This window comes from Cannabis sativa, chromosome 3 (assembly GCF_029168945.1).
Source record: "Cannabis sativa cultivar Pink pepper isolate KNU-18-1 chromosome 3, ASM2916894v1, whole genome shotgun sequence".
Lineage (NCBI taxonomy): Eukaryota > Viridiplantae > Streptophyta > Magnoliopsida > Rosales > Cannabaceae > Cannabis > Cannabis sativa.
Window position 1 is genome coordinate 43959194 of NC_083603.1, and position 25202 is coordinate 43984395.

General features: G+C 30.9%; 4 protein-coding genes across 4 annotated transcripts; all 4 read right to left on the minus strand.

The window, feature by feature from the left end:
* Positions 1–2678: 2678 nt before the first annotated feature.
* Positions 2679–4230, minus strand: LOC115700970 (uncharacterized). Its single transcript, XM_030628652.2, has 2 exons — positions 3029–4230; positions 2679–2920 (listed from the first exon to the last, which is right to left on the minus strand). Exons 1-2 carry the CDS (start codon positions 3726–3728, stop codon positions 2892–2894), a joined length of 729 nt encoding a protein of 242 aa, XP_030484512.2. The 5' UTR covers positions 3729–4230; the 3' UTR covers positions 2679–2891.
* A 3755-nt stretch (positions 4231–7985) lies between these two features.
* LOC115710375 (F-box protein At5g07610-like) lies at positions 7986–8765 on the minus strand. The gene is made up of 2 exons (XM_061112572.1): positions 8430–8765; positions 7986–8336 (listed from the first exon to the last, which is right to left on the minus strand). The coding sequence occupies exons 1-2, from the start codon at positions 8763–8765 to the stop codon at positions 7986–7988; spliced, it is 687 nt and encodes a 228-aa protein (XP_060968555.1).
* Positions 8766–13399: 4634 nt separating this feature from the next.
* Positions 13400–15641, minus strand: LOC115710441 (F-box protein CPR1-like). Its single transcript, XM_030638803.2, has one exon. The coding sequence runs from the start codon at positions 14978–14980 to the stop codon at positions 13832–13834; it is 1149 nt and encodes a 382-aa protein (XP_030494663.1). The 5' UTR covers positions 14981–15641; the 3' UTR covers positions 13400–13831.
* Positions 15642–19021: 3380 nt separating this feature from the next.
* On the minus strand, positions 19022–19513 carry LOC133036093 (protein FAR-RED IMPAIRED RESPONSE 1-like). The gene has a single exon (XM_061112573.1). The coding sequence runs from the start codon at positions 19511–19513 to the stop codon at positions 19022–19024; it is 492 nt and encodes a 163-aa protein (XP_060968556.1).
* Between the last annotated feature and the right edge of the window lie 5689 nt (positions 19514–25202).

Genomic DNA, 25202 nt, shown 5'->3' on the forward strand with positions numbered 1-25202 from the left:
CAACTTAAGTGGTCTTTCAATTCCATCCACAATACGCAGCCCAGTGACAAAGTTTCTCAGCCATATACCATGGTTGGATGCCTCATAACATGCAACAAATTCTGCTGCCATGGTGGATGAAGCTATGAGTGTTTGTTTTGCACTCCTCCATGATATAGCTCCACCACCTAACAGATATATGTAGCCCGAAGTAGATCTCCTACTATCTTGGCATCCCGCAAAGTCAGAGTCAAAGTATCCAATGATCTCAAAGTGATCTGACCTCCTATATGTGAGCATGTACTCTCTTGTTCTCTTCAAATATCTCATAACCTTTTTGGCTGCTTTCCAGTGATCAATTCCTGGATTGCTTTAGTATCTGCCTAACACTCCAACAATGTACGCTATATTCGGACGCGTACAAACTTGAGCATACATAAGACTCCCAACAGCCGAAGCGTAGGGAATCTTTTGCATTTCTTGAATTTCAAGGCTTCCTTTAGGGCATTGTTTAAGACAAAATTTGTCTCCTTTAACGACAGGGGTATCACCTGGTCTACAATCTTGCATGCCAAACCGTTTGAGTACTTTATCGATATAGCTCTTTTGTGATAATCCAAGAATACCCCGAGAACGGTCTCGATGTATTTGAATTCCTAACACAAAGGAGGCGTCACCAAGATCTTTCATCTCAAAATGCTTGGATAGAAATCTCTTGGTTTCGTGCAATAAGCCTATATCATTAGTGGCAAGCAATATGTCATCGACATATAGAACCAGAAATATACACTTACTCCCACTAAACTTATGATACACACAATCATCAACAGCATTCATCTCAAAACCAAATAAGAGAACCACTTGATGAAATTTGTGGTACCATTGACGGGAAGCTTGCTTGAGTCCATAGATGGATTTCTTTAATTTGCAAACCATATTCTTTGGGTCACCGACCACAAAGTTTTCTGGTTGCTCCATATAAATTGTCTCATCAATGTCGCCATTGAGAAACGCTGTTTTAACATCCATCTGATGTAACTCAAGATCAAAGTGAGCAACAAGTGCCATTATTATCCTGAAAGAGTCTTTCGATGAAACTGGAGAGAAAGTCTCTTTATAATCAATGCCTTCTTTCTGAGTATAGCCTTTTGCTACAAGACGTGCCTTAAACCTCACCACATTACCATTTTCATCCCTCTTGGTTTTAAATATTCATTTACAACCAATTGGTTTTACACCTTCTGGTAATGGGACAACTTCCCAAACTTTATTGTCTTGCATAGACTTATTCTCTTCATTCATGGCATCATTCCACTTTTGAGAGTTAGAACTTTTCATGGCCTGATGAAAATTGATTGGATCATCTTCCATCATTCCAATGCCATCCTCATGTTCTTGAAGATACACTATGTATTCATCTGGATTAATAGCATTTCTTCTTTCTCTAGTGGATCGTCGCAAAGGCACTTGTTCTTGAGGTGGTTGAGTTTGTACCTCTGGGGTTTGATTGACCATGTTTGGTTGCTCTTGATCTAAAACTTGATCAATATTAGGAATGGAATCCTGAATATTGTCAAAAGCAACTATTGGAATAGGAATCAACTCATCTTCAAGAGAAGTGGTTGATTCTAAATCCTCCTAAAAAATAAAGTCTTTACCCGTATTTCTCCCCCCAAACTCAATATCCTCAAAAAACTTTGCAGTTCCCGTTTCAAATATATTCTTTACTTTGGGATCATAAAACTTGAAACCCCTAGATCGTTCAGAATATCCAATAAAGTAGCTGCTCACAGTTTTAGGTTCCAGCTTCTTTTCATTTGGCCTATAAGGCCTGGCCTCGACTTGGACATCCCCAAACATGAAAGTGCTTAAGACTAGGCTTTCGCCCTGTCCAAAGCTCATAAGGTGTTTTTGCAGCTGCTTTAGTTGGTACCCTATTCAAAATGTAGGCTGCTGTCTTAAGTGCCTCTCCCCAGAGTGATTCTGGTAAGGTTGAATGACTGATCATACTCCTTACCATATCTTTAAGAGTACAGTTTCGTCTTTCAGCAACACCATTCATGCTAGGAGATCCTGGCATAGTGTACTGTGGGACAATTCCACACTCCTCTAGATATCTGGCAAAAGGTCCTGGACGTTGTTCACCTGATCCGTCATATCTGCCATAGTACTCACCACCACGGTCAGACCTAACTTGCTTTATTCTTTTGCTAAGTTGATTCTCAACTTCAGCCTTAAAAGATTTGAACACGTCCAACACTTGGGACTTTTCATGAAGTAGAAATAGGTACGCATATCTTGAGTAATCATCTATGAATGATACAAAATATCGTTGATCATTCCAAGAAGGTGTAGGAAATGGCCCACAAATATCTGTATGTATCAACTCTAAGACATCTATAGCTCTTTTCGCACCTAATTTCTTTGTTTTGGTCTGTTTGCCTTTGATGCATTCAATACAAACATCAAAGTCTGAAAAATCAAATGAATCTAAAATTCCATCAGACACAAGTCGCTCAACTCTATTTCTAGAGATGTGACCTAACCGTTTGTGCCATAAGGAACTTGATTTTTCATTATCCATTTTACGCTTAGTACCACGTGATTCCACATTCAAGGTTTCATTATAAGAAGCAACAGTGTCAAGCAAATATAAGTTGTCATAAACCATAAGTGAACCAGTTCCAACAGTATTTAAATTAATAGATAAACTAAAGCAATTGTTTCCAAATGAACAACAATAACCCAATTTGTCCAAACAAGAAACAGAAACCAAATTCCGTCTAAAAGACGGTACAACAAAAGTATCTATTAAGTCCAAATAGTAACCAGTACTTAACAACAACCTAAAATGCCCTATTGCTTCCACATTTACCGACTTGCCATTTCCCACATAAATGCATCTTTCAGCATCATTTGGCTTTCGGTAACTCAGGCAACCCTGCATAGAAACACTGATGTTAGTAGTAGCACCGGAATCTAACCACCAAGTGTTTCTTGGTACTGAAGCTAAATTTACCTCGGAAACGTACCAAAGTAAGAAATGTACCTTTCTTTGCTCGCCATGCAATATACTTAGCACATTCCTTCTTCATGTGTCCTTTCATGTTGCAAAAGAAACAACCATCGTCACTGTTGGTTTGAGTTTGTTTCTTATGTGCAGGACCTTTATCCTTAGCAGCCTCATTCTTTCTTTTCTTGCCCTTATCTTTAGAGGTGCTTGCCAAATGAGCACTTTCAGTCTTCTCTTGCTTCAATCTTTCTTCCTCTTGAACACAAAATGAAATGAGCTCATTAAGAGTCCATTTCTCCCTTTGACAGTTGTAACTGACCTTGAATTGACTGAATTGTGGAGGAAGAGAGATAAGCACTAAATGCACAAGCAAGTCATCCGAAAGCTCAAGCTTTAGTGCCTTAAACTTTGAAGCAAGGTGAGACATTTCCATAATGTACTCCCTTATGTTTTCCTTGCCCTTAAACTTCATGGAAATAAGTTTCTTTAAAAGAGTACTTGTTTCCGTCTTATCGCTTTTTGCAAAGCGCTTCTCAATTTCAGCAAGGAAAGTTGTGGCATCGGTGACCTCCTCGGACACCGCACCCCTAAAAGCCTCAGGTATGCCGCGCTTAATGATCATAAGACTCATGCGGTTTGAACGGTCCCACTTCTCATAAATCCTCCTTTGCTCGGAGGTACTGGTATCCGTAAGAGAAGCAGGATGATCCATCCTTAATGCAAGGTCAAGATCCATGCAGCCAAGAACAATAAAAATGTTCTCCTTCCAGTCCTTAAAGTTATTACCATTAAGGACCGGTACCGAATTAAGGTTAGTAGATACACTAGCAACAGCTGAAAAGAACAATACAATTACATAAATAACATGCTCATATAAGAATCCGAATAAAATAATAAATTCAAATATTGGTTAATCCCATCTCAAGATACCAAACACAACATTAATATTAAGTCTTTGGACAGTAATATTAATTGTAAGCGGTACTCTTGTTGTAGTGATCAAACATTGACAATAAATTATGTCAAATAATATGCAATCTTTGGACTAACATATTATTCACACAAAATACTTTATAATTGTCACACATTTATCACCACAAACATGCATGCAATTCAACTAAATATTAACTCACCTTTGGGTTAGTTAATAAATTTATGAATCACATACACACAATTATCATAATATTTTTATTAAATTAATCTACACAAAAGAGATCACTTTGGTGATATTTTGTTTCAATTAATTTAACTAAAATATTATATATCCTTAATAAATTTTTAAACCAAAATTTAAATTAAATTGTTACTGAATTATTATTATTATTATTAAAATTATTATATATTTTAAAATAATAATAATAATAATAATAATAATAATAATAATAATAATAATAATAATGATAATAATAAAGAAATCAGAATGCTAATCGCATTCTCCAACAACAGAACAGAAGGACAAACAATATATATAAATGACATTGAATTACAACAATTTATATATATATACTGCCAACCAAAATAATAATTTAAACCCAACGACTGAATCACATGAATATATTAACTAAAGTACTAAATTTCTTGTTTGACTTCAAACCAAAAGTAATTATTATTAATATACATATCACCAAAAAACTGTATATATATACTTGAGAAAATAGTTATATACTGATATCATATATCAATATTCTGGAAAAGATGGAACACTGACAAGCCCATGTAATATGCATATATATATATATATGAATTACACTGACTATAATCTATATATCTATATAATCCTGTTGTTAGGCTTGATGACGTGGCGGTCTCTATAAGATTTCTTATAATTTTCTTGCTCTCTCATTTTTTCTAATTTTTTTAGACTTTTGTTAATTTCTTTCTATTTAATATCAATCAATTTATATGTATTAATTAATATAAAAAAGTGACGAGAGTAATAACATATATAAAAACATTTCTATTCTTACATTAATATCATTTAAACTTATAATTGTAAGTTAATGGATCTATATTTATTAATATAAAAAACTGATAAGTGTAATAACATATATAATATATTTATTCTCTTACAATAGTATCATTTAAACATATATATAAGTGTAGGTTATAGAAAAGAACTAGCAATAATCTATATATATTTATTTTATATTAATGTTAAATAACGGATATAAGAGTAATAACATATATATAAATACATTTTTTTCTCTTACAATTAGTATCATTTAAACCTATTATTGTAGGTTATTGAAACCAACTAATAAATAAATAAATTATTTTGTAACTGCTGGTAGTTTAGGATGTATATGTGACTCTTCCTAATATTTATGTAACCTTTCCTCTCCCCTCTCTATAAATTTATTATATGTACGTATTAATTGTGTGCAATTTAGAAGTTAGAGTTAATAATTTTATAATTATAATATCAATCATTCTTTCTACATATATCTTAATAAAATTGTACAAACACAATGGAGGCTCTCTTTCAAGGTGAAGATGTTAATTTCCAAAACTAAATGTTGTACCATCCTTCTTAGTTTTGGATAAAGTTTGTGATCATATTGCAAAGGTACATAATTTTTTTTTTCTATGCTTTGTTCTAATATTTATGTAAATGAGCTAAAAGTGTTTTTGACTCATTATTGAGAATGTTTATATATATATAAAGATATATAATTATTGAGAATATTTTTGAACGTTCGTATAATTTTAAAATTTTATAATAATAATAATAGTAAACAAAATTGTTGAATTTACAATTTTAAAATTGAAGCAAGAATATTGACTAGCTCTTTGAATTGGTGGGAGTGTTCTTAAATTCTTGAGTTCTTTAGTATATATTATTTATTATTTTATCTCATATAATGCATGCTTATGCTTAGTATATATTATTTATTAATATTATGTATAAGTACATGTATGAAACAAAAAATAGAGTGAAATTACTTTTTTAAACGTCTTTATTATATTATTTATGGATTTTCTTTTGTTTTTTTTTTTAAAAAAACAAAAGTTTCAATAGTTTATTAAACTACAATGAACTAAGGCATGTATATTATGTAACGATCATATTTATCTGGAACACATATAATTAATTTTGTTATTGTCATTGTGAATCTCATAGTGAAGTGGAGAATGGGAAAATAATAAATATATATATGTATATATATATATATATATATATGTGTGTGTGTTGATGAGCACATTGAATATAAATTAGAACCAACACATAGAATTTCATTCAAACAAGTGATTCAAAATTTATGGAGATTCTTCCAAAAAAAAAAATTATGGAGATTATTGTGAAACTTATGTTCAAAGATCAAAATTAATTCTGAGATAAGTTTCATGTTATGTTTTGAGAGTGCTGGATGAGTTTTATTTATTTATTTTTGAATTTCATGTTACAAGTTTTAGTTGTGTTGCAATTGTAAAATATATATGCGAAATTTATTAATAATTAATTTTTCATGTATATTGCAGTAGAGGGTCAATTCATTCATCTTAAATCAGTAAGTAGTAATGTATATTGTGTTTGTAGTACTATTAAGTGTTTGAATTTGTGATTAAGGTGAATGACGTTCCATCTCAAAATTAATTGGTAATGGAAGAGTAACTCATTCATCTTATTTATTCTATTATCTTTCTACGTATTAGCAATATGTGATTTTTTAATATTATGTCATTGTAATTCTATTTTAATTACCTTTTAGATCATTGGAAGAAAAGACTAAAAAATTTATTAATTCATTTACATTATATTTGTTTTACTTGGCTAAAAATAATGTGATGCTTTTATTATTATTTTTTCTTTTGGACCTTATAGATTTTCTTTTGATGTCATATGATTAATATGCACTTTTAAATTCTAATAAAAGTGGATGCCCTTTTATAGTGTGAAATGATAAATTTAATTTTCCTGACATTGAGAGAGAAGGATTCAAACTTGAATTCCTCTATGCCTATGACCACTAGTCAAATAGTTAATTGTACCGCCCATGCCATTAAATATCCTTAAACGATTGAAAACAAAAGCAGTATATTTAAATATACATATGCGACTGCTATAAATATATATGCGATAGCATAAACGATTGAAAAGATGCAGAATCACATATCGATCAATCGCACATATATATAAACAATTATAACTAATAAAACATGTACTCATCAAATACAAAAAAAAAAAATAATAATGGAAGATCAATATCACCATAAATTCTCAAGAATTAATTTAGAGATGCTCTTGATACCACATGTTAGAATACTGTAAATCTGTATATAGCCCTAATTAATTCATGAGAATCAAACAATAAGATTAAGGAATAGCGGAAGCGTACCGGAGTCCATAGAATCAACCTTTAAATGATCTTTATTGGTATGATCTTCCAATTTGCATCAAAACCTTTCTCTGTAGTTTTTCTCTTGGTGATGGGGATACAAGAGTGAAAAGATACCATGCAAATGGGGACCATTACCCGTTATATTACCAACAGACAAACCTGTTGGCAATATTTTTGACTATTTCTATTTGGCCACTCATCAATATAGAAATTGTCTAATTGGTATCCACATATTAAAATCATGACAATCATGCCCTTAAGTCATAAACTTTATTCCAAAATAGACCACATAAATTTGACTTATTTATTTGATGACCCAACACACATTTTATATATACAATTGTGACCCCAATTATTTCTAACATATAATTCTAATTACTCATCTAAACTAAATGAAAATACTAATTAGTTTAATTGGATGTTGGATGTATTGGATTTTTAGACACTCCATCCAACATCCGATCCGATCTAATTGGATATTCAAAAATAACATCCAATCCGATCCGATCACAATTGAATATCCAATGTTTGGCAGTCGGTTGTAATTGGATCGGTCGGTTGTCATTGGATTGGATCAATTTATGCACACCCCTACCTAAAATAACATCCTTGTCTAGTTTGAGGAGCATATATAAGCTTAAATTTCTCCTTACTTATATCAAAACAACTATCCCTATACATAACTGGAAAGTTTTAGTTCTATTTGCAAAGCATACCATCCAATTAATGCACTCATTGAGAACAACAGAGCAATCCACAGCACAAATAAGAGCTTCTATATCAGAAGTAGGTATTACAAACTCTGAAAATATGTTAGGCATTACTATTTTCCTCCACGAATCGCTTCTCAAACTATAAATCCAAACTTGATTACCCTCTTTAAACACATTACTAGAGCGATCATCATAACCAACCTCAGTTAAAGATGTGCACTGTACCACTTTTAAATCAGTGGTCAAGTGATTATAGCCAAGTCCAACTACAGTAGTAGTATAATCACGTACCTTAAGAGTAGAAGAGGGCAATTATTTAAACTCGTTAATGGTGGGGTTCCATAAATAAATCTCGCCACCTGTACAGCGAGAAAACCCTAATACGCCATTATCACTGCCCATAATTGACATATTTGTTGGACCCTCTTCAAGAAAGGGTAATTTGTGTGAAGAAATTTCATTAAAAGTGTGAGGATCACAAATGGATAAAGATGGAGAACTTACAATGTTGTCCTGGAGGAAAGCTAGGCGAGGTAGAGGTGGATGATGGTGGAAGTGAAGATCGATAAAATAAGGAGTCCGTAGAAGAGAGAGCCAAGTTTTAGAGACGCACTCACACCGTTTGAGAGATTTGTCATCGAGTCTTGAAAGAATCTCCACAAGAATATCACAAGGAATATTACTGAAAACCCTTTCTTCTTTCTCACGCTTTGACGCCATTATTATTTATTTTCTGTTAATTTGATTCAGAGAGTAAAATTTTCCTAAAGGTTTTCATCCACTTTTTATATGTGTAACATTTAACACAATAAATAAATATTTAAATTTAATTTTTAGCGATAATAATACTTATATTATATAGGTACTTAGCTTATTAATTTTTTTTTCTAAAAAAAATTAGTTTTTTTTTAACCAAAAAATTAAACTTTATTAAAGTAAATCAGCTACTAAGATAGCTTCCAAACCAGCAGGGACAACACCCCCGCGGGAAACAGAGTCAGGAATAGAACCAGAAGAACGAGCTAAAAAGTTAACCGTTTGATTTCCGGACCGTTTAATAAAATTAATTGAAATAGGAAATAAAAGAGAAGATTGCATAAGAGCAACAAAATTTGAAATTAAAAGCCCCACCGGAGACAACAAACGCTTCTTCTGTTGCACGACTTGCACCAGCAGCAGCGAGTCCGACTCCATAACCACACCAGCAGGCACACCCCCCTCAACCCACCTTCCCTTCACCCAACTGAGCGCCTCCTTCAATGCCATAGCTTCAGCAAAAAACGGGTCGGGTTGACCATAAGTTTTAACTGCCAGCGCATTAATGAATAAACCATTATGATCCCGAGCAATCCACCCCAAACCAAGTCATTACGAGCTCACCGAACTCCCCAAAGAAGCATAGCAAACCTCTCAAGACGATCATTAGGCTGCACCTTACAAACACTATCAAACCAGCTGCTAAACACTACAGCTTCACTCCCTCCAACTGTCCCTCCCAGCCCCCTGGCCAGAAAACTCTTAGTAAAAGCGCAACTAACCATTATATGAAAAATTGTCTCATCCTCCCGATTACACAATCCGCTCAAGTGGACCCTTTTAGACCGCAGAGACACAAGAGTAGGAAGACAATTGGTAAGACCCCGCCAAAGAAAATTCTTCACCTTAGGGGGCAATTTCAAGTTCCAAAACATCCTCCAAAAACCCGAATTGTCTTCAGTATTCCACCTACCATTGCTAACTTGTAAGGCGCGATAAGCACTTTTGACAGAATAATCCCCATGCGTCTCCAACAATACGGTAAATAATGACACTAAATTTAGGTATTTATTTACAACAAAAAATTAAACTTAAAATATTGATGTTTCAAAATACTCCTTGCTATATTATCATCGTGCCTTTGTCAATATTAAATATAGAGAAATATTTGTACCCTATTAAATGATAAATACCCCTACTATTTAAAAAAAAAAAAAAAAGTTTAATATAATTTTTAAAAATTGTTGATATTTCTTGTCTTCTTTCTTATTTATTTATTTTTTTTTTTGAAGGAAAATGGTAACTTTATTAATAAGAAGATTCAACCACTACAATAGAAAGAAAATCAGGAGGAACATCATCCTCACTAAAAATACGATCTGGATACAAACAAGAGCTACGAGCAAGACAATGTGCAGCTTTGTTTACAGAACGTTTAACAAAATTGTTGATATTTCTTGTCTTCTTTCTTTATTTCTTGATGTAAAAATTTCTCATGTCAAATATCCAGCTAATATGGTTGCTCACGAGTTGCTAAATTTGTATTAGGAGTGGATGAAACTTGCTCTTGGAAAGTATCCCTCCACTTATTTATTCTATTATTGTAAATTACACACTTTCAATTTATGATAACAAGTTTTATTGTAAAAAAAAATATAATATAACTTTTAAAAATTGCTCTTAATATATTTTTCAAAATGTTTCTCATATTATTTTGTGTTAATTTCAATATTATTTTAATTATATTTTCATAATTTTTTTAAAGGGATTTTTTTACTTTTACATTTCAAAATATTTTTTTTTTGTACTTTTACGAAATTTTACATAGAAACTCCTGTTGCAATTAGCGCTGCAACTTAAATTGCAACAAAAAATCGTATAGAAACTCCAATTGTAACTAGCACTGCAACTATTTTAGAAACCCAAACTGTAAATTTGAAAAAAAAAAAAAATTAAAAAAACAGTATATGGAGTAATTCCCCTTTTTTAAATCATATATATTTTATTATTTTTTTCTAATAAAATTTCACATTATTTTTTATTTTAATTTCTTTTTGTTATAATGTTTGAAATATAATTTATTTTTGTTTGATAAGTATATTTTTTAAGAATATGAATTAAAAGAAAAAAATTGAAAAAAACTAATATAATTAAAAATATATATTACGTAAAATAAAATTTATTAAAATTAAGTATATTTATAAATTTTCAAAGTATAAATAAAATTCCTCTATTTTTTTTATTAATAACTAGGTGAAAAACTCGTGCAAAGCATCGAATCCATATCGATCTGCTAAAAAAATTAAAAAATTATAGAACAATACATGTATTTTAATTGATTATTAGTGTTCTTTTTTTAAATATTAGGATTTAAATTTAAACCCTACACATATTTAAAACATATCTTTTGTTATTATTTTAAAAAAATAATACAAAAAATGTTTACAATATTTTTAAAGAACAAAAAAGAAAAAATTACATGTAATCATTTTTCATTTATAATAATTAACACGCTCATCGCTATTCTTTTTTAACTTTAATCATTTATAATAATAATATTTTTCATTTATTTTATTTTACATTACTTTAATCATTTTTAACTTTATATATACATGAAATATTTTTTTAATAAGTATTACTGGTTATTAAATAAATTTATTTATAAATATTAATTTTAAAAATATGAAATTATTAAATTTTAATTCAAAAACGAATAATAAAATAAAATTTTTAATATATATACTTAATTTAATTACTTAATTAAAAAAATATTAATTTTTTTTTTTTTTACACTTTATCAAAAACATGTTTATATACAAAATATTTAAGTTAAATTCAATACATTTTTATCTTTTTTACCGAAAAAAACTTTTTCTAGTAGTACCCATCTATTTATGGATAATACCCATTAAAAATACAGTATTATATACTAGATAGATGTTACGTGTCAAGTCACGTATGTTAATTTTATTTTAGTTTTTAGTTTTTTTTAATATCACAATTTTAAAATTAATAATATTCAATGTAGTGATAATCATTGAAATTTGAAAGCATAATAATAATTTAAATAAAAACAAAAATTACTATTTTGTAATAGTAATTAAAAAAATGATTATTCGCCAAATTTATCTTCGCAATTAATGAAAATGCTCATCTGGTTAAACTATCAAAATATTCAAATTTAATTTAAAATAATATTTAAAATTTAACTAATTTTAGATATCAAAATTTGAAAATAATTTTTAATAAAAAATAAACATTATAAACATTATAATTATATTTAGATTTAACAATCTATATATCTATATATATCTATAAAGAAAAAGTATGAAACGGTGATATGTCACTCTAAAATCTTTCCAAACCTATTTTTCTCTTCTCCCTTTAATTCTCTCATTTTTAATATTTTATTAAAGTATAAATCTACAAATTAGTATTTTACTATTATTTTAATAAATTTCCATAAAAATATCTAATATAAACTAATTATTTTTTTTACAAAAAAAAAAAACACAATACATATAAATATGTACACGTTTCTCTTAGTATTATTATATCTAATTTAACTGCATATATCTCTATTAAACAAAAATATTTATAATAATTAATCAATAATTAAAAAATTAAAAAAATAAGATTTCTAAATATCTATTCTTCTTAAACAGAAGATCACTAATCAATTAAAAAGAATAACAAATAAAGCTATACAACCATATATAATAACTAATAAATAAATATATATATGTATTAAAAAAATTATCTACATATATACAATTTTTTCAGATATTCTGTTAATATTAACTAATATAATTTATCAAAAAAAATTATTAGCTAATATACTAAAAAATATCAAAATCCCAAACTTGATTATTTTTTATCACCCCCTTTCTCTTTACATAATAAAAGTAAGTATTTACCTATTTTGAACAATATTAGGTGAGATACGGTGATGACATCAACTTTAAATGCAATAGTAACTAAAAATGAGATATAGTGATGATAATTATTTTAAAATTATATGATGAGTTTTCTATAAATTTATTGTTCAGTTTTTTTTTTTTTTCACTATAATATACATTTAAAAAAAAAATGTGTTTTTCTATTTATAAAAGAAATTGTATGATATTTTTTTTTTTAGAATTTTATAAAGTTTTCTATATAAATTTATTATTTTTATTTAATAAATATATATAATTTAAAATTATTTAATACCTATTTATATAATAATTTAATTGCCGCAAGCAAAAGGCGGTCTGTTTACTAGTTTCTCATATATAGAATAGATATATATACTTTTATAGCTCCCATACTATTTTTTTTTTTAAAAAAATAAAAGATATAATAAAATTACAGTTAAATTAAAATTATATTAGGATTATACTTTTATAATATGCCACTAAAATTACTATTATGACCGCACATTGTTAGGTGGAACATTTTTCTGACCCTATCAAGATTACGTTTCAACACATGTATGATGAAAAACCCAAATTTTGAAGAGAAAAACAAAGTGAGGCCTTAGCTAAACTAAAAATTAATCTTATCAAAAGATAATTAACTTCAACCAAGCTAGAAAATTAATCTATCCAAGTCAAACATTTTCTAGGGATAAGGAAAGAGTTTAGATATATAAATATAATTGTACAACTAAAATCTCAGGAAACAAACATAACCAACAACATACAAGGAGTTTCGAAACACAAAAAACAACATCCTCACAAACCAGGAAAACTAATAAACACAAACTCATTCACCAGTCTTAAACAACAAGAACTACACTTTTGAGGGATCACCATTTTAAGTACCCAAGGTGCTAACTGCATTAAGAACTTAACCAAAGAGTTAGGCTCGTGTCCAAAGATGCATCAGCATCAATTATAAACCAGTCAATAGTCATATAGATTTGTAGCTTTACTGAAGAATTTGCAGCCAACATCACAAGTAAAGCAGCATGAAACAACTCTCAAGTTTCCAAACATATATTTACACAAACTCTCAAGTAAAGCAGTATCTACATTTTAAAGACATTATTAACCATTTAACTTAAAAGTACTTCCAACATATGTAGTAGACTCCAACACACCAATTCTTTTACCCATATTTTCTAGCCTCTTATTCTTTGTATCATAAGAATACCAATAATTAGAGTCAGTGCAAGAAATTAAAAGATTCTTATTGTTCAAAAAATCTTTTGGAATGCAGCTAGAATATGGAAGAAGACTGCATAAATTAATTGACCGATATTTGAACCAAGAATCCGAGTCACCATATTTTTTCATAACCCAAATGTGAACTGATTCTTGGTATAAACCAGAAGTGAAAAAACAAAGACACCCAGAAAACTTAGTTAGCTTCCTAAAATGATACCCTTCTTCGATTTGAGGATGCTTTATAAGCTTAATTTTCTCCGTACTTAAATCGAAAGAAAATATCCCTAAAGATGATTGGAGATGATCAGTTCTATTTCCAAAACACACTATCCAATTAATGCAGGCCATAACAACAACAGAGCAACCCACAACACGAGTAATAGTTAGATCAGAAGTAGGTATTTCAAAATCTGACAATAAGTTAGGCATTGCCATTTTTTTCCATGAATTGCTTCTCAAACTATAAATCCAAACAGGGTTACCCTCTTTAAACACGCTACTAAAGCCAGCTTCATTACCATCCTCATCTATAGATGTGAACTGGACCACTTTGAAATCAGTGGTCAAGTGATCATAGCCGAGTCCAACTACAGTATAATCACACACACAAGGAGTAGAAGGGGGCAGTTGTTTAAACTCGTTAATGGTGGGATTCCATAAATAAATCCTATCACCTTGAGAAAAGCCTAAAACACCATTATCACTGCCCATAAGTGTTAGCTTTGTTGTACCCTTTTCAATAAAGGGAAATTTGTGTGAAGAAATCTCAGCAAAAGTTTCAGAATCACAAATGGATAAAGAGTGAACGAACCTTTTAGTCTTGTCATGGAGGAAAACTAGGCGAGGTAGAGGTGGATGATGGTGGAAGTGAAGATCGATAAAATAAGGAGCCCGTAGCAGAGAGAGCCAAGATTTAGAGACACACTCGCATAACTTAAGAGATTTAGCATCTAGTCTTGAAAGAATCTCCATAAGAAAATCACAAGGTATACCTTTTTCATCTTCTTCTTTCTCACGCTTCGACCCCATTAGTTTTTTCTTTCTGAAAATCGAAATACTTACAGACAATGGGATTGGAAAAAAGCTTCAACCCAAGTGACCTATGTTGCCAATTCTAATGAAAACCCCATTAATATATACACACATAAAACCATTAAAGTCTTGCCAAAAAAAAAAAAAAAACTATTAAAGAAGAAGAAGCTAATGGTGGCCTCACACGAAATTAGACTTAACTGGTATGCAGAGTGATTGGAGATTTTGAATGAAGAGGTGTGAGTGTGTTGAGTTATTTTCAAATAGAGCATTTTTATTACCCACTTAAAAGTTTAAAACCTGTATTGATTTTTAAGTAATTATACGTGAACACACAAATTTATACACACTTATGTTATAGGTAATTTTAACTAAATTATTTTTGTTTGAGATAAGTCTCAATTATTTAAATAACTTATCACATAAGTTTGTGTTAAATTTATGTGTACATATTATTACTCATTGTAATCTTTTTTACAATGGATAGTATAATACTCTTTATATCTATAAAGCTATGTAATGACCATTATATTACTAATTTCTATAAAGAAATAATCAATTAATTTAAAATAATTAAATAAAAAACTTTAATACACATACATTTACTTTACCAAATTAAAATAAGAATAATTTTATCAATACACCACTTATTTTATTATATTTTCACACAAAACTTAATAAAATAATTTTGATTTCAATATTCTTTCTAACAACGAACTAAACAACTTTTCTTATTTCATTACTTTTTGGGCTGAATCTAAGCAATTTAGAGTCTAAGGTGAAATAAAAATACACCACCTTTAAAATAATGAGATAATTTGAAAAATATCTATTTTTTGTATCCATTAATCAAAAATATTTTTATATTATATTTCATAAAATGTACCTACTTTTGTGAATGAATTGTCTAATATACTCTCACCCTCCAAGTTTAGCACATAATTTACAATAACCTAAAGGGTATAATAAAAAAATCATCTATAAAAATGAGTATATCTTAAAGAACATAAAAATAAAATTAAAAATTAAAATAGGTAAAGTCAAGTAGACATACAATATAATTATCTTTAAAATAAATAATAATAATTCTTCACAAAATAAAGTAGAATACAAATGAGAAAAACAAACTTTTTATTTATATTATGTAAACATGACTCACTTTGCCCTTTTGTGATGCAAAAGTACTGATTAAACTTGTATTATCAAGTTTTACATTTATATTTTTCTCAATAAATAACATAACTAAATCACTCAATCTTTTTTAAAATATTGTCAACTGAAAATAAAATTTGATCGACCTCAATTTTAAAAAGTTTCTTTAGGTGTAGACAACAATCACTAGAATCGTTAGCATAATCTTATAAGCAATCCAAATATTCAGGTAACTACCACCAACTTCTCTTAAATAATTCAACACATCAATAGTTTCTTTTTTTTTCTTTTGGCAAATTATGTTGTAGCATTTTCATATAGGCCATCATTGTTAAGATTTGAAATCTTACCATGGTTCATTAAATTTGTAAAATTATCATAAAAACTCTTCAAACTATTTTCATCAGCAAACTTTAACTTCTTCAAGTTAAGCAAAAGTCCAAAATTTTAGAAGAAAATATATTATTATCAATTATATACATTATTCATATAAATAAATTAACCAAAGAGCTAGGCTCATGTCATGTCATGGGCACCCAAATGATCAGAAATAACAACCCAAGCCAGTCAATAGTCACATACTTACAGAACATCACAAATTTGAGAGGGAACCAAACCAAGTAGAGTAGAGGAGCATGTAACAGTCCACTTTTCCAAAACTATATAAACAGGACTAAAAGCACCATCCATGAACCACAAATCCATTTATGAAATTTTTATCTGTCAATACAGATTTCTCAACCTTTTAACTTAAAAGCACTCCCAACATAATATAGTGGGGCAGCCGATTTTGTGCCCATATATGCAAAATACGGATTGGAATCCGTTGTACGGCAGGGGGGCCCCACCGTACTTTTAAATGTTTTTTAATTTTTGAAATGTAAGTGGTAACCGGTTGTTGTAGGTGTGGTTACCGGTTGGGAGTTTATTTTTTTAATTATAAAATAATTAGGTACGGAAAAAGTACAAAATGGTACTGTTTGTGTTAGTTAGAGTACAAAAAGGTACATCGGTCTTCTTGTTCTGGCCGGTTGATGGTACGAAAATACTTTAGGCAGTGGGTCCATGTTGTCGGATTAAGGCTATTTTGGTATTTTCCTTCATTCATAAGATCATATGTATATATGGGATGGTAATTAAGTACATTATATAGAGTACCGTGTACATTACTTATTTCTGCGTGATGTTTAGTAAAATTAGTGTACATAATATCACGTACCGAGTACAAAATTTCACGTACCGAGTACGTTCATTTACGTTTCGTAGTATATTGTTTAGAAATTTTGTTTTTTAGTGATGAAATTATTTGTTGTTATACATTGAGTTTTTAGTTGGTGTAATTTTGTAATTGTAAATATTTCGTATATTAAAAATTACCAGAAAAATATATTTTTTCACCTTATAAGATTCAGTTTTTTTTCCTAGGCATAATTTAGTTGTTCGTCAATAATAATTTTGAGGTTTGGTGAAGATGAGAGAATTACCTTAAACACAGCAAACATAACAAGAAGTATATAAATGTAGAATTTTTGAAGCAATAAGTAGAGTCATAAACGTTAAAACAACAATGGCTAAAAGTAGCTAGTTATAAGAATGACCATAGTAAGACTCTTGTGTGGAGGAAGGCGGTTCCGGGAAATACGCGTTGGAGTGGTCATTGAATGAGTCGGATCTTTGGTTGATTGTTTGGAGGTTGTTGCCCACGAGATCCGGTGTTATGTTGACGATTTGGGCACCGTCGATAATCATGGTACGATGAGCGACAAATGCGACAATGTCTTGAGTTTCTTGGGATCTCGCTCCCTAGTTTGGTCCTTCCCTTGTATTTCCCGTACACTTTGTTCTCACAACTTCGGGGTCTTTAATAATGTTGGGGTTGCTACGATATCTTCCAGTTGTGGCGTCTCTCCTTAGGATTGGAATTCAAGTCAAATTCTTCCTTGAACATTAGAGTTAGCCGTTCAAGCTCTTCCTTTGCACGGTTGTACGAGTCCTCTGATTTCGCTGCATAGAAAGTGAAGTTATAAGTCAGTGAACTGAGAGATCCAAACCTAGCCATCTCGTAAATGTGCTGTTGTGGTTGTGCTGGCGGGTTAAAATGTAGGTGGAGATTTATCTTTGCGGATTTGCTCCATCGCTTCATGAGGAGAGAATTAGGTATTCTTCTCATGTTTAATCTTTTCATTGTAGCCCATAAATGTCTACAAGGGTACCCTTGACTTTCATAGAGCAAGCAACTACAGTGCAGTGCTCGTCGGCCTTCACAGTAATGAACTCGGTATTGGACGTCCGGATGCTGGAACTTTCCAATGGTGAATATCCGCCACTCTCCTTCTTGCTCTTGAGTTAGGACAAAATAGTTATTCTCTAAATCAAGCCGCCGAGCAACCTTGTGGTACATAGTTCTTGTGTAGAATTCGGCACATTGGTTGTAGTAAGTGGTCAAGCATGTAGGATTAGGTGGGTGAGGTCGAGTGCATCTACTTTTGAAGTCATTTGCGGTCTCGTTGTGTACGAGCTTTGAGACTGTCATATCTATGGTTGTTACAAATTCACGCAAGCAATAATTCTTCTCTAAAAATTTTTTTAGAGCGGAGTTGATGGATTCGCAACGTTGTGTGGTTCTCATTCCTGCAACGAATGAACCCCTTAAATAGGTTTACGCCCATTGTTGTCTTGACTCGAATGTTGTTTGACACCATTCATTATACGTTAGTTGTTGGGTTTGGATGACGTCTAACCATCTTGCTTCAAATTCGTCCTCCTCGTAGTAGTTGTACATGAGATCCTTAAATGTTTTTAAGAAGATCGGATCTTTAACCTTTTTCGAAGCATTTGTATTGAGATGCCAAGCGCGAGAGACGGTGCGTAACATCGGGCATGTGTTCAACGATAGCTTCGTTTCATGGCCGCATCTTGGTCAGTAACTACAACACTTGGCTTCTTATCTCCATGGCATTCTAGAAATTTTTGAAGTAGCCAAGAATATGATGGAAGCTTCTCGTGGAGGAGGAGAGCAAATCCGAAGATGCATGTGTTGAAATGGTGGTTGACGCCAATGAGAACAGTGAGGGGCTTATTGTACTCATTAGTCATGTAGGTTGTGTCAAATCCTAGTACATCCCCAAAAGCTACATAGTCCACGCGTGAGTTTCCATCTCGCCCGAATAAGTTAGCCAAGCGATTCTCGTCGTCAACACGATAGACAACGAAGAAATTAGGATCCTTCTCTCGCGAGACAATCAAGAAATCCCGAGCCCCTTCTGAGTCCGTCTCTATCTTCTCTTCTCGCTTCGCACCAGCAACCCCGTTGTACACATCTCGAAGTTGACATGGCATTTTCTCGTAACCTCCACTTTGCAAAGCAACATGAGACATTATGTTGGCGAGTTTTAATTCCTACGGAGTTCATCGACCCGACTTGGGCAAGCAACCCATTGGAGACAACTCTATATGATCTCAAAATTGTACCTCACTTGATGAAGCCAACTCGTGATTGTGCATTGTGCTGAACTCTTTGCATTTCCAAGTGTTAGACGGTTGTGTGAGTAAAATACGCAATGCTGCCTGACATCCGGTTCTAGTGACATCATGAGGTCTTTTTTTTTCTTGGTGTGTCCGGTGATGCGATTTTTTTCGAACCCTCTGAACAACAAACCCACCTCCGCATTACAATGACCCCATGAGAACGTCGTACATCGTCTTTCCTTGTGCCGAAACCCATCCGTTTTGCATACATTTCGTAGAATGCTTCCCATTTTTCCGGTTGTCGAGACTCTTGCCTAGCACGTCCCGTATCTCAATCTCATTCACTTTGGTTTTATGATGTTTAGCTGCTGTGATGGTTTCCCATTCATAAGTGTGTTCGTCATTCATGTTGGCTTGTTATTGATTTGTAAGAATTGTAGATGAGGAGTAAGGTGTAGAGGGTGCTTTGGGGGATTGAAATTAGATTTTGTGAGTATAGAAGGCTGAGATAATAAGGTTGTGTGGAGTTGGTGATCACATTTAAAGCTGTTGGGCTGATATTAATGGGCCTCTTCAATATTACAATCTGAACTCAACTCCTCTCGTACGTCATAACAGTATAATAGTACAAATTGTTTTAATTTCATTCCACATGTAATTGTGAAATAAGGTTATTTGACGAAAAATTTGAAGGGTTGATGTTATTGAGTTGAAAGGTTTGGTGGTGGGATTTAAATAGATTGGGGTTATGTTAATGGGCCTTCACCTAAGTTTTTCAATGAGTTGAACCATATTCGTACGTCCGAAATAAAACATTGTACTTTTATTGTTTTTGGAAAAAAATATGTTAAGAAAAGAAGAAAATTTTAATAAATGGTTAGTTGTTCACATTTAAATCCATTGGGCTTATATTAATGGGCCTATACCAACATCTTTTAATGAATTCAACCATTCCTGTACTTTACAAAGATAACGCAGTACTATTATGAAAACCCCATGCGTGTACACGTGTATTAAAGTGATGTCTTATTTTAGTAGAATGGGTAGTTTTACTGATTTATATATGTTGGGGATTTATTTATGTTGGTGATATTAATGGGCCCTTCACCTACATCTTCTTATAAGTTAAACCATCGTCGTACGTTAGAACGATGCGTAGGACATTAGGTTTTTTGGAAAAACGGCATTGATGAATAATGTTGACATTTGACCATACTACGTACGCCTACACGTGTATTTAATTGTGTAATTCAGAGATTTAAGCACCTCTTTTGACACATCACATTTGCCCAATGGAGTACATCCCAATGGAGTACAGCTAACTAAAAAACGTACTATAGGGTTACTGTCCACGACTTATATAAGACACTTGAGACGTTTTCCAATCCAGCATCAAGTTTATAGAGAAATTAATTTGTAACTTAGTTATTAGCATTACAATATATCAAGTATGAGTTCGAGGGTCCACACTTTGGGTTATTTTCAATGGACCAAATGAAGGTATCTATAGTACGTACGAAGATGCTGTAAGCAAAAACACTACTTCTGATGCGTCCATAAAAATAATTCGTTATGAATCTTTCATAGAAGCTTTTTCTCGCTTTATGTCTACATGGAGAGACGGGAGAATGCTTCACCGGCGAGAAAGTTAGAGAACTTTCTTTGTGTTAATGAGTTTCCCCGCATGTGGGATTCGATGATGATAATGATGAAGAGGCTATCCTTAATTCTGTTTGCTCACCGTTTGATGAGGGTGAATGTTACGGTGCAATTAAATCACCCGAACAGACAATGTGAAAGATTCGGCGAGAAAGGTGAGGACCGAAATGGAGATGATATAGAAGTTGGAGACAAAGGAGGAGTGGATACTTCTCCCAAAACGATAAATGATGCACTTGTGTTAGTGTCCAAGTTATGTTATTTTATATTTTAAGCTATAATGTTGTACGATCGGCATTTGTTATGAAATATGTACTTTGGTTTATTTTGGAGTATTAATGTCACTTTCCTCATTAATTAATTGTGGAAGTAAAAGTGAAGTGAATCATTGTGAAATCACAACCGCAAACGTAAAGCAAAAAAACTTAAAATAATATAGTAAAGTTACAAACAATTAGATATATAATAGAAGTGCTTAAATCTCATTAAATGGCCTAACAAAAAGTTGATTCAACGACCATATGAGATGAGTTGTAACAAAAGTACGGTATATATATATGAAAAATACCACGACCGAAACCGAACGGATGTTCAATCAAGTTCTATAACTTGAGGGAACTTCCTTTGAGACGGAGGGCTATTGTCTACGAACGGGGACTTTGGTCGTGAAGGGCGTTCTCTTGGAGTAGTGCTTGGTGATTCTTGTTTCACATGAAGTAGGTAGTGGGGAATGGACACCTCGGTGTAGTCGAGAATGTCATCCATGATACCCTCTAATTTTTCTCTTGAACTCGTTGGCTTCTTGCATGGCGTGGGCTGAATGGTACGGATGTTCGCGAGTTTGTATGACTCTTGCTTGGCCTCCGTGGCTCGTAAATGAGCCTTCTTTATAATTTTTCGTGTTCGTGGAGAACGGACTCGAGCCTTGCACGGTTAGGACATCCCGACATGGACGGCGAACGGAGTCTTGGACTCCGTGACGGTGTACCTACGTGTCTTGTGGAAGAAAAAGGATGCGGTGGGGATTTTTGAGGACTTGTTTCAAAAGGGTTGAAGTTTTGGTAAGGGTCCATTTGATGTAGGTAACAGTAAAACGGGGTTTGATAAAAATGCTTAGTAAATAGACATAACCTTTACTTATATAGTGGGTTGGTGGGTTGATGTACACGTGATTGGGTTGATGTAATAATATTGGTTTTCTTTTTCCGAATTTAACCATTTCATAGTTAATAAATTTTGACAATGGTAATATTTACCCATTTATTAGTTAACCAATTTTAATAGAAGGAGAAGGTGAATCAAATCCCACAAACAAAATCTAAGCAATATCGGGAAAGTACTAAGTGATGTGACATGTTTATATTAAAAACAAAATTACGTACGGTTTTATGATTTAAATAATAATTTCCGGAAATTAAAGTAAAAATAAAATGCTTTTAAGTATTAGTACAGATGGAAGACATAATGAATGATGTGAATTGATTTATTACAGCCGTATAAAAATGTCACATCACCATCTTTAAGTAATAAGTACACGGTTTGAAACATGAAAAATAGTGTTTTTATTTTTCAATCTAAAATTCAAAATAATACCCAGATTTTGTTTTTGAAAATATTTAACTAAATCAAGAATTTGTATGTAGACCCACCTTTTGAGTTTATAAAAACATAAAATTGTTTTCAAATCTTAAATAATAAGAGGAGTCACTCTGAATTTTTGTGGTTTTGTTTTTATTTTTTTTAAAATTGTTTAAAATAATGATAATATAAAACATACTTTGAAGTTTTCAAAAATTAAAAAATATTTGTTTGATGTAATTTTGTAAAAACAGAAATTATTTATTTATTCTTTCTTTTTTTCTTAGAAAATAAACTTCAATAAAAAAATTAATAAATATATTCATAAAAAAGAAATGCATTTTAAAAGTTTTTTCAATAATAATGAGATAAAGTAATTTGGAAAAAAAAAATTGATGAAATTAAACTCCGACAAATAACTTTTTGGTGTTCTCAAAATTTTATATTTTTTTTATTTTTTTTTTTTAAAAAAAAAAATCTTCTGCAAAATATTGTCAAACACTTATAATTGTAGGCATTATTAAAAAAAAATTCAGTTGTTAAGAATAAAATTTATTTTTTAATTATAGTGCCAAAACACCATCTAAATAATTTGTCAAAATGAGTATTTGCCTTCTTTTTTGTTAAATGTTGTATTAATTTAAATTTACTAGCCTAAATTTAAATAAGAACACAAAATGTTTCTAAATAAAATATTATATATATAAAAAAAAATCAATATTAATTGAACATAAAGATCAAATGTGAGGTCCCATGCACCATATGCATTAAAATTTAGAATTATAAAATTAATTTTCAGAAAAAGAAAAAAAAATGAAATTGTATTATATGTATTAACATAAAATGTTATAATATATTGATATCAAATCATGGTGCTCTTAATTGTATTAATCCTAATTATTTTATTAGAAATAAAGTAACTATATGTAGGATGTTTGTCTATTTATAGAGATCAAAATATAAGGTACATAGAATAGAACATTCCCTACAATTATAATAAATAATAAAAACAAGTTTTTTTTTATAATATTTGGCACAATACTCGAAGAATTCACGTGACATGTATGACTTTTTTTTTTAATATTTTGGTCGGATCCCACAGAAGGAGTAATTATTTAATGAATACTTTGTCACCTAAATATTTAAATGTTATGGTAATAATAAGTACATGGTTTAAATGGTGAAATTTAAAAAGGTGATGTGACATCTACTCATTTCAGTCGTGAATAATTTATTAAAATTTGACATCATAATCGTTGTTGGTACTACTATCATAATTTATTAAATCTGACCTAATTGATTTGTCCAAATTTTAATAAGAAAAATGTCATATTAGTATATTAGAGCCCAACAAATATTAAATCTCCTTAAGTAATTACTGGTAGGTTTCGTGTTTTGAAATAGTATATTAATTAACTCAAATCAGGGAATCCCATGAGATCTGCATGTCAGAATGTATTCAGTTTGATTTGATGTTACACTGTGAAATCGCTGACGTACGTTATTTAAAGTGTAGGAAATACTCCATTTAACGTCAGTGAGTACACTGTGGGACGTACACAGAAAATTAAATATTGATAAGACAACTATTGATTTTTTTAGTTAGTATCTACAAATTAAAGAGGAAATAGTTCATACTTGGTTAAGAAGATTACAATATTTGGACAATTTTTAAATAATTCCCAACAACTTAAAAACGTGGTCCTAAATAGGAAATGGTTCAAAATGTATTAAAATAAGTAATGTACGAATAAATATGTTCGAAATTATAGTTTACATTTGAAAAAAAATCTTATTATCTCATTAAATTCAAATATTGAGTAAACATAATTGCACCGTACTGTATTTTCGATTTAAGGTACTACGCACGTATATTGATGTACGTTATTTTCAAACTTGAACTTATTGAGATATGGGAGATCCGGCTTCGACGTACATTGAAATACGTTCCAAACATATTTTCATATAATTTATTTACGTGATCGTTGAAAATTGATTTTAGGGTTGGAAAGACATACGTAGAAATACGTTATTAGAATAAAGAAATCTTTTATATATGCTAATTAATTTGTAGTAACCACATTACAATTTCTCACTTCTTGATTACAATAAAGTATTCAACATTACAATTTTAAAATAATAAAAGTGAACAACCAACTAATGGATTAACATTTGGATTAACCCAACAAAATGGATTAATTTTTGTCTTTTGTTAATAAAAACTCCTACAGTACATATGATGTGACATATATATTTAAAACTCACCCAAGTACGGTTTTATAATAAAATAATAATTTTACCTAAAAATGTAAAAACGCTGACATTTGCCTCCCGCGTATCATTTTGTTCCAGAGTATGGCGC

What these genes read in the sequence shown, in the direction of transcription:
- LOC115700970 (XM_030628652.2), bottom strand. Translation starts at nt 3,728, where the DNA reads ATGGATCTTGACCTTGCATTAAGGATGGATCATCCTGCTTCTCTTACG. An exon ending in TGCATGGCGAGCAAAGAAAG is followed by an intron (nt 2,921 to 3,028) that starts GTACATTTCTTA and finishes GTTTCTATGCAG; the next exon opens with GGTTGCCTGAGTTACCGAAA.
- LOC115710375 (XM_061112572.1), bottom strand. Translation starts at nt 8,765, where the DNA reads ATGGCGTCAAAGCGTGAGAAAGAAGAAAGGGTTTTCAGTAATATTCCT. An exon ending in TTATGGGCAGTGATAATGGC is followed by an intron (nt 8,337 to 8,429) that starts GTATTAGGGTTT and finishes TCTACTCTTAAG; the next exon opens with GTACGTGATTATACTACTAC.
- LOC115710441 (XM_030638803.2), bottom strand. Translation starts at nt 14,980, where the DNA reads ATGGGGTCGAAGCGTGAGAAAGAAGAAGATGAAAAAGGTATACCTTGT.
- LOC133036093 (XM_061112573.1), bottom strand. Translation starts at nt 19,513, where the DNA reads ATGTCTCATGTTGCTTTGCAAAGTGGAGGTTACGAGAAAATGCCATGT.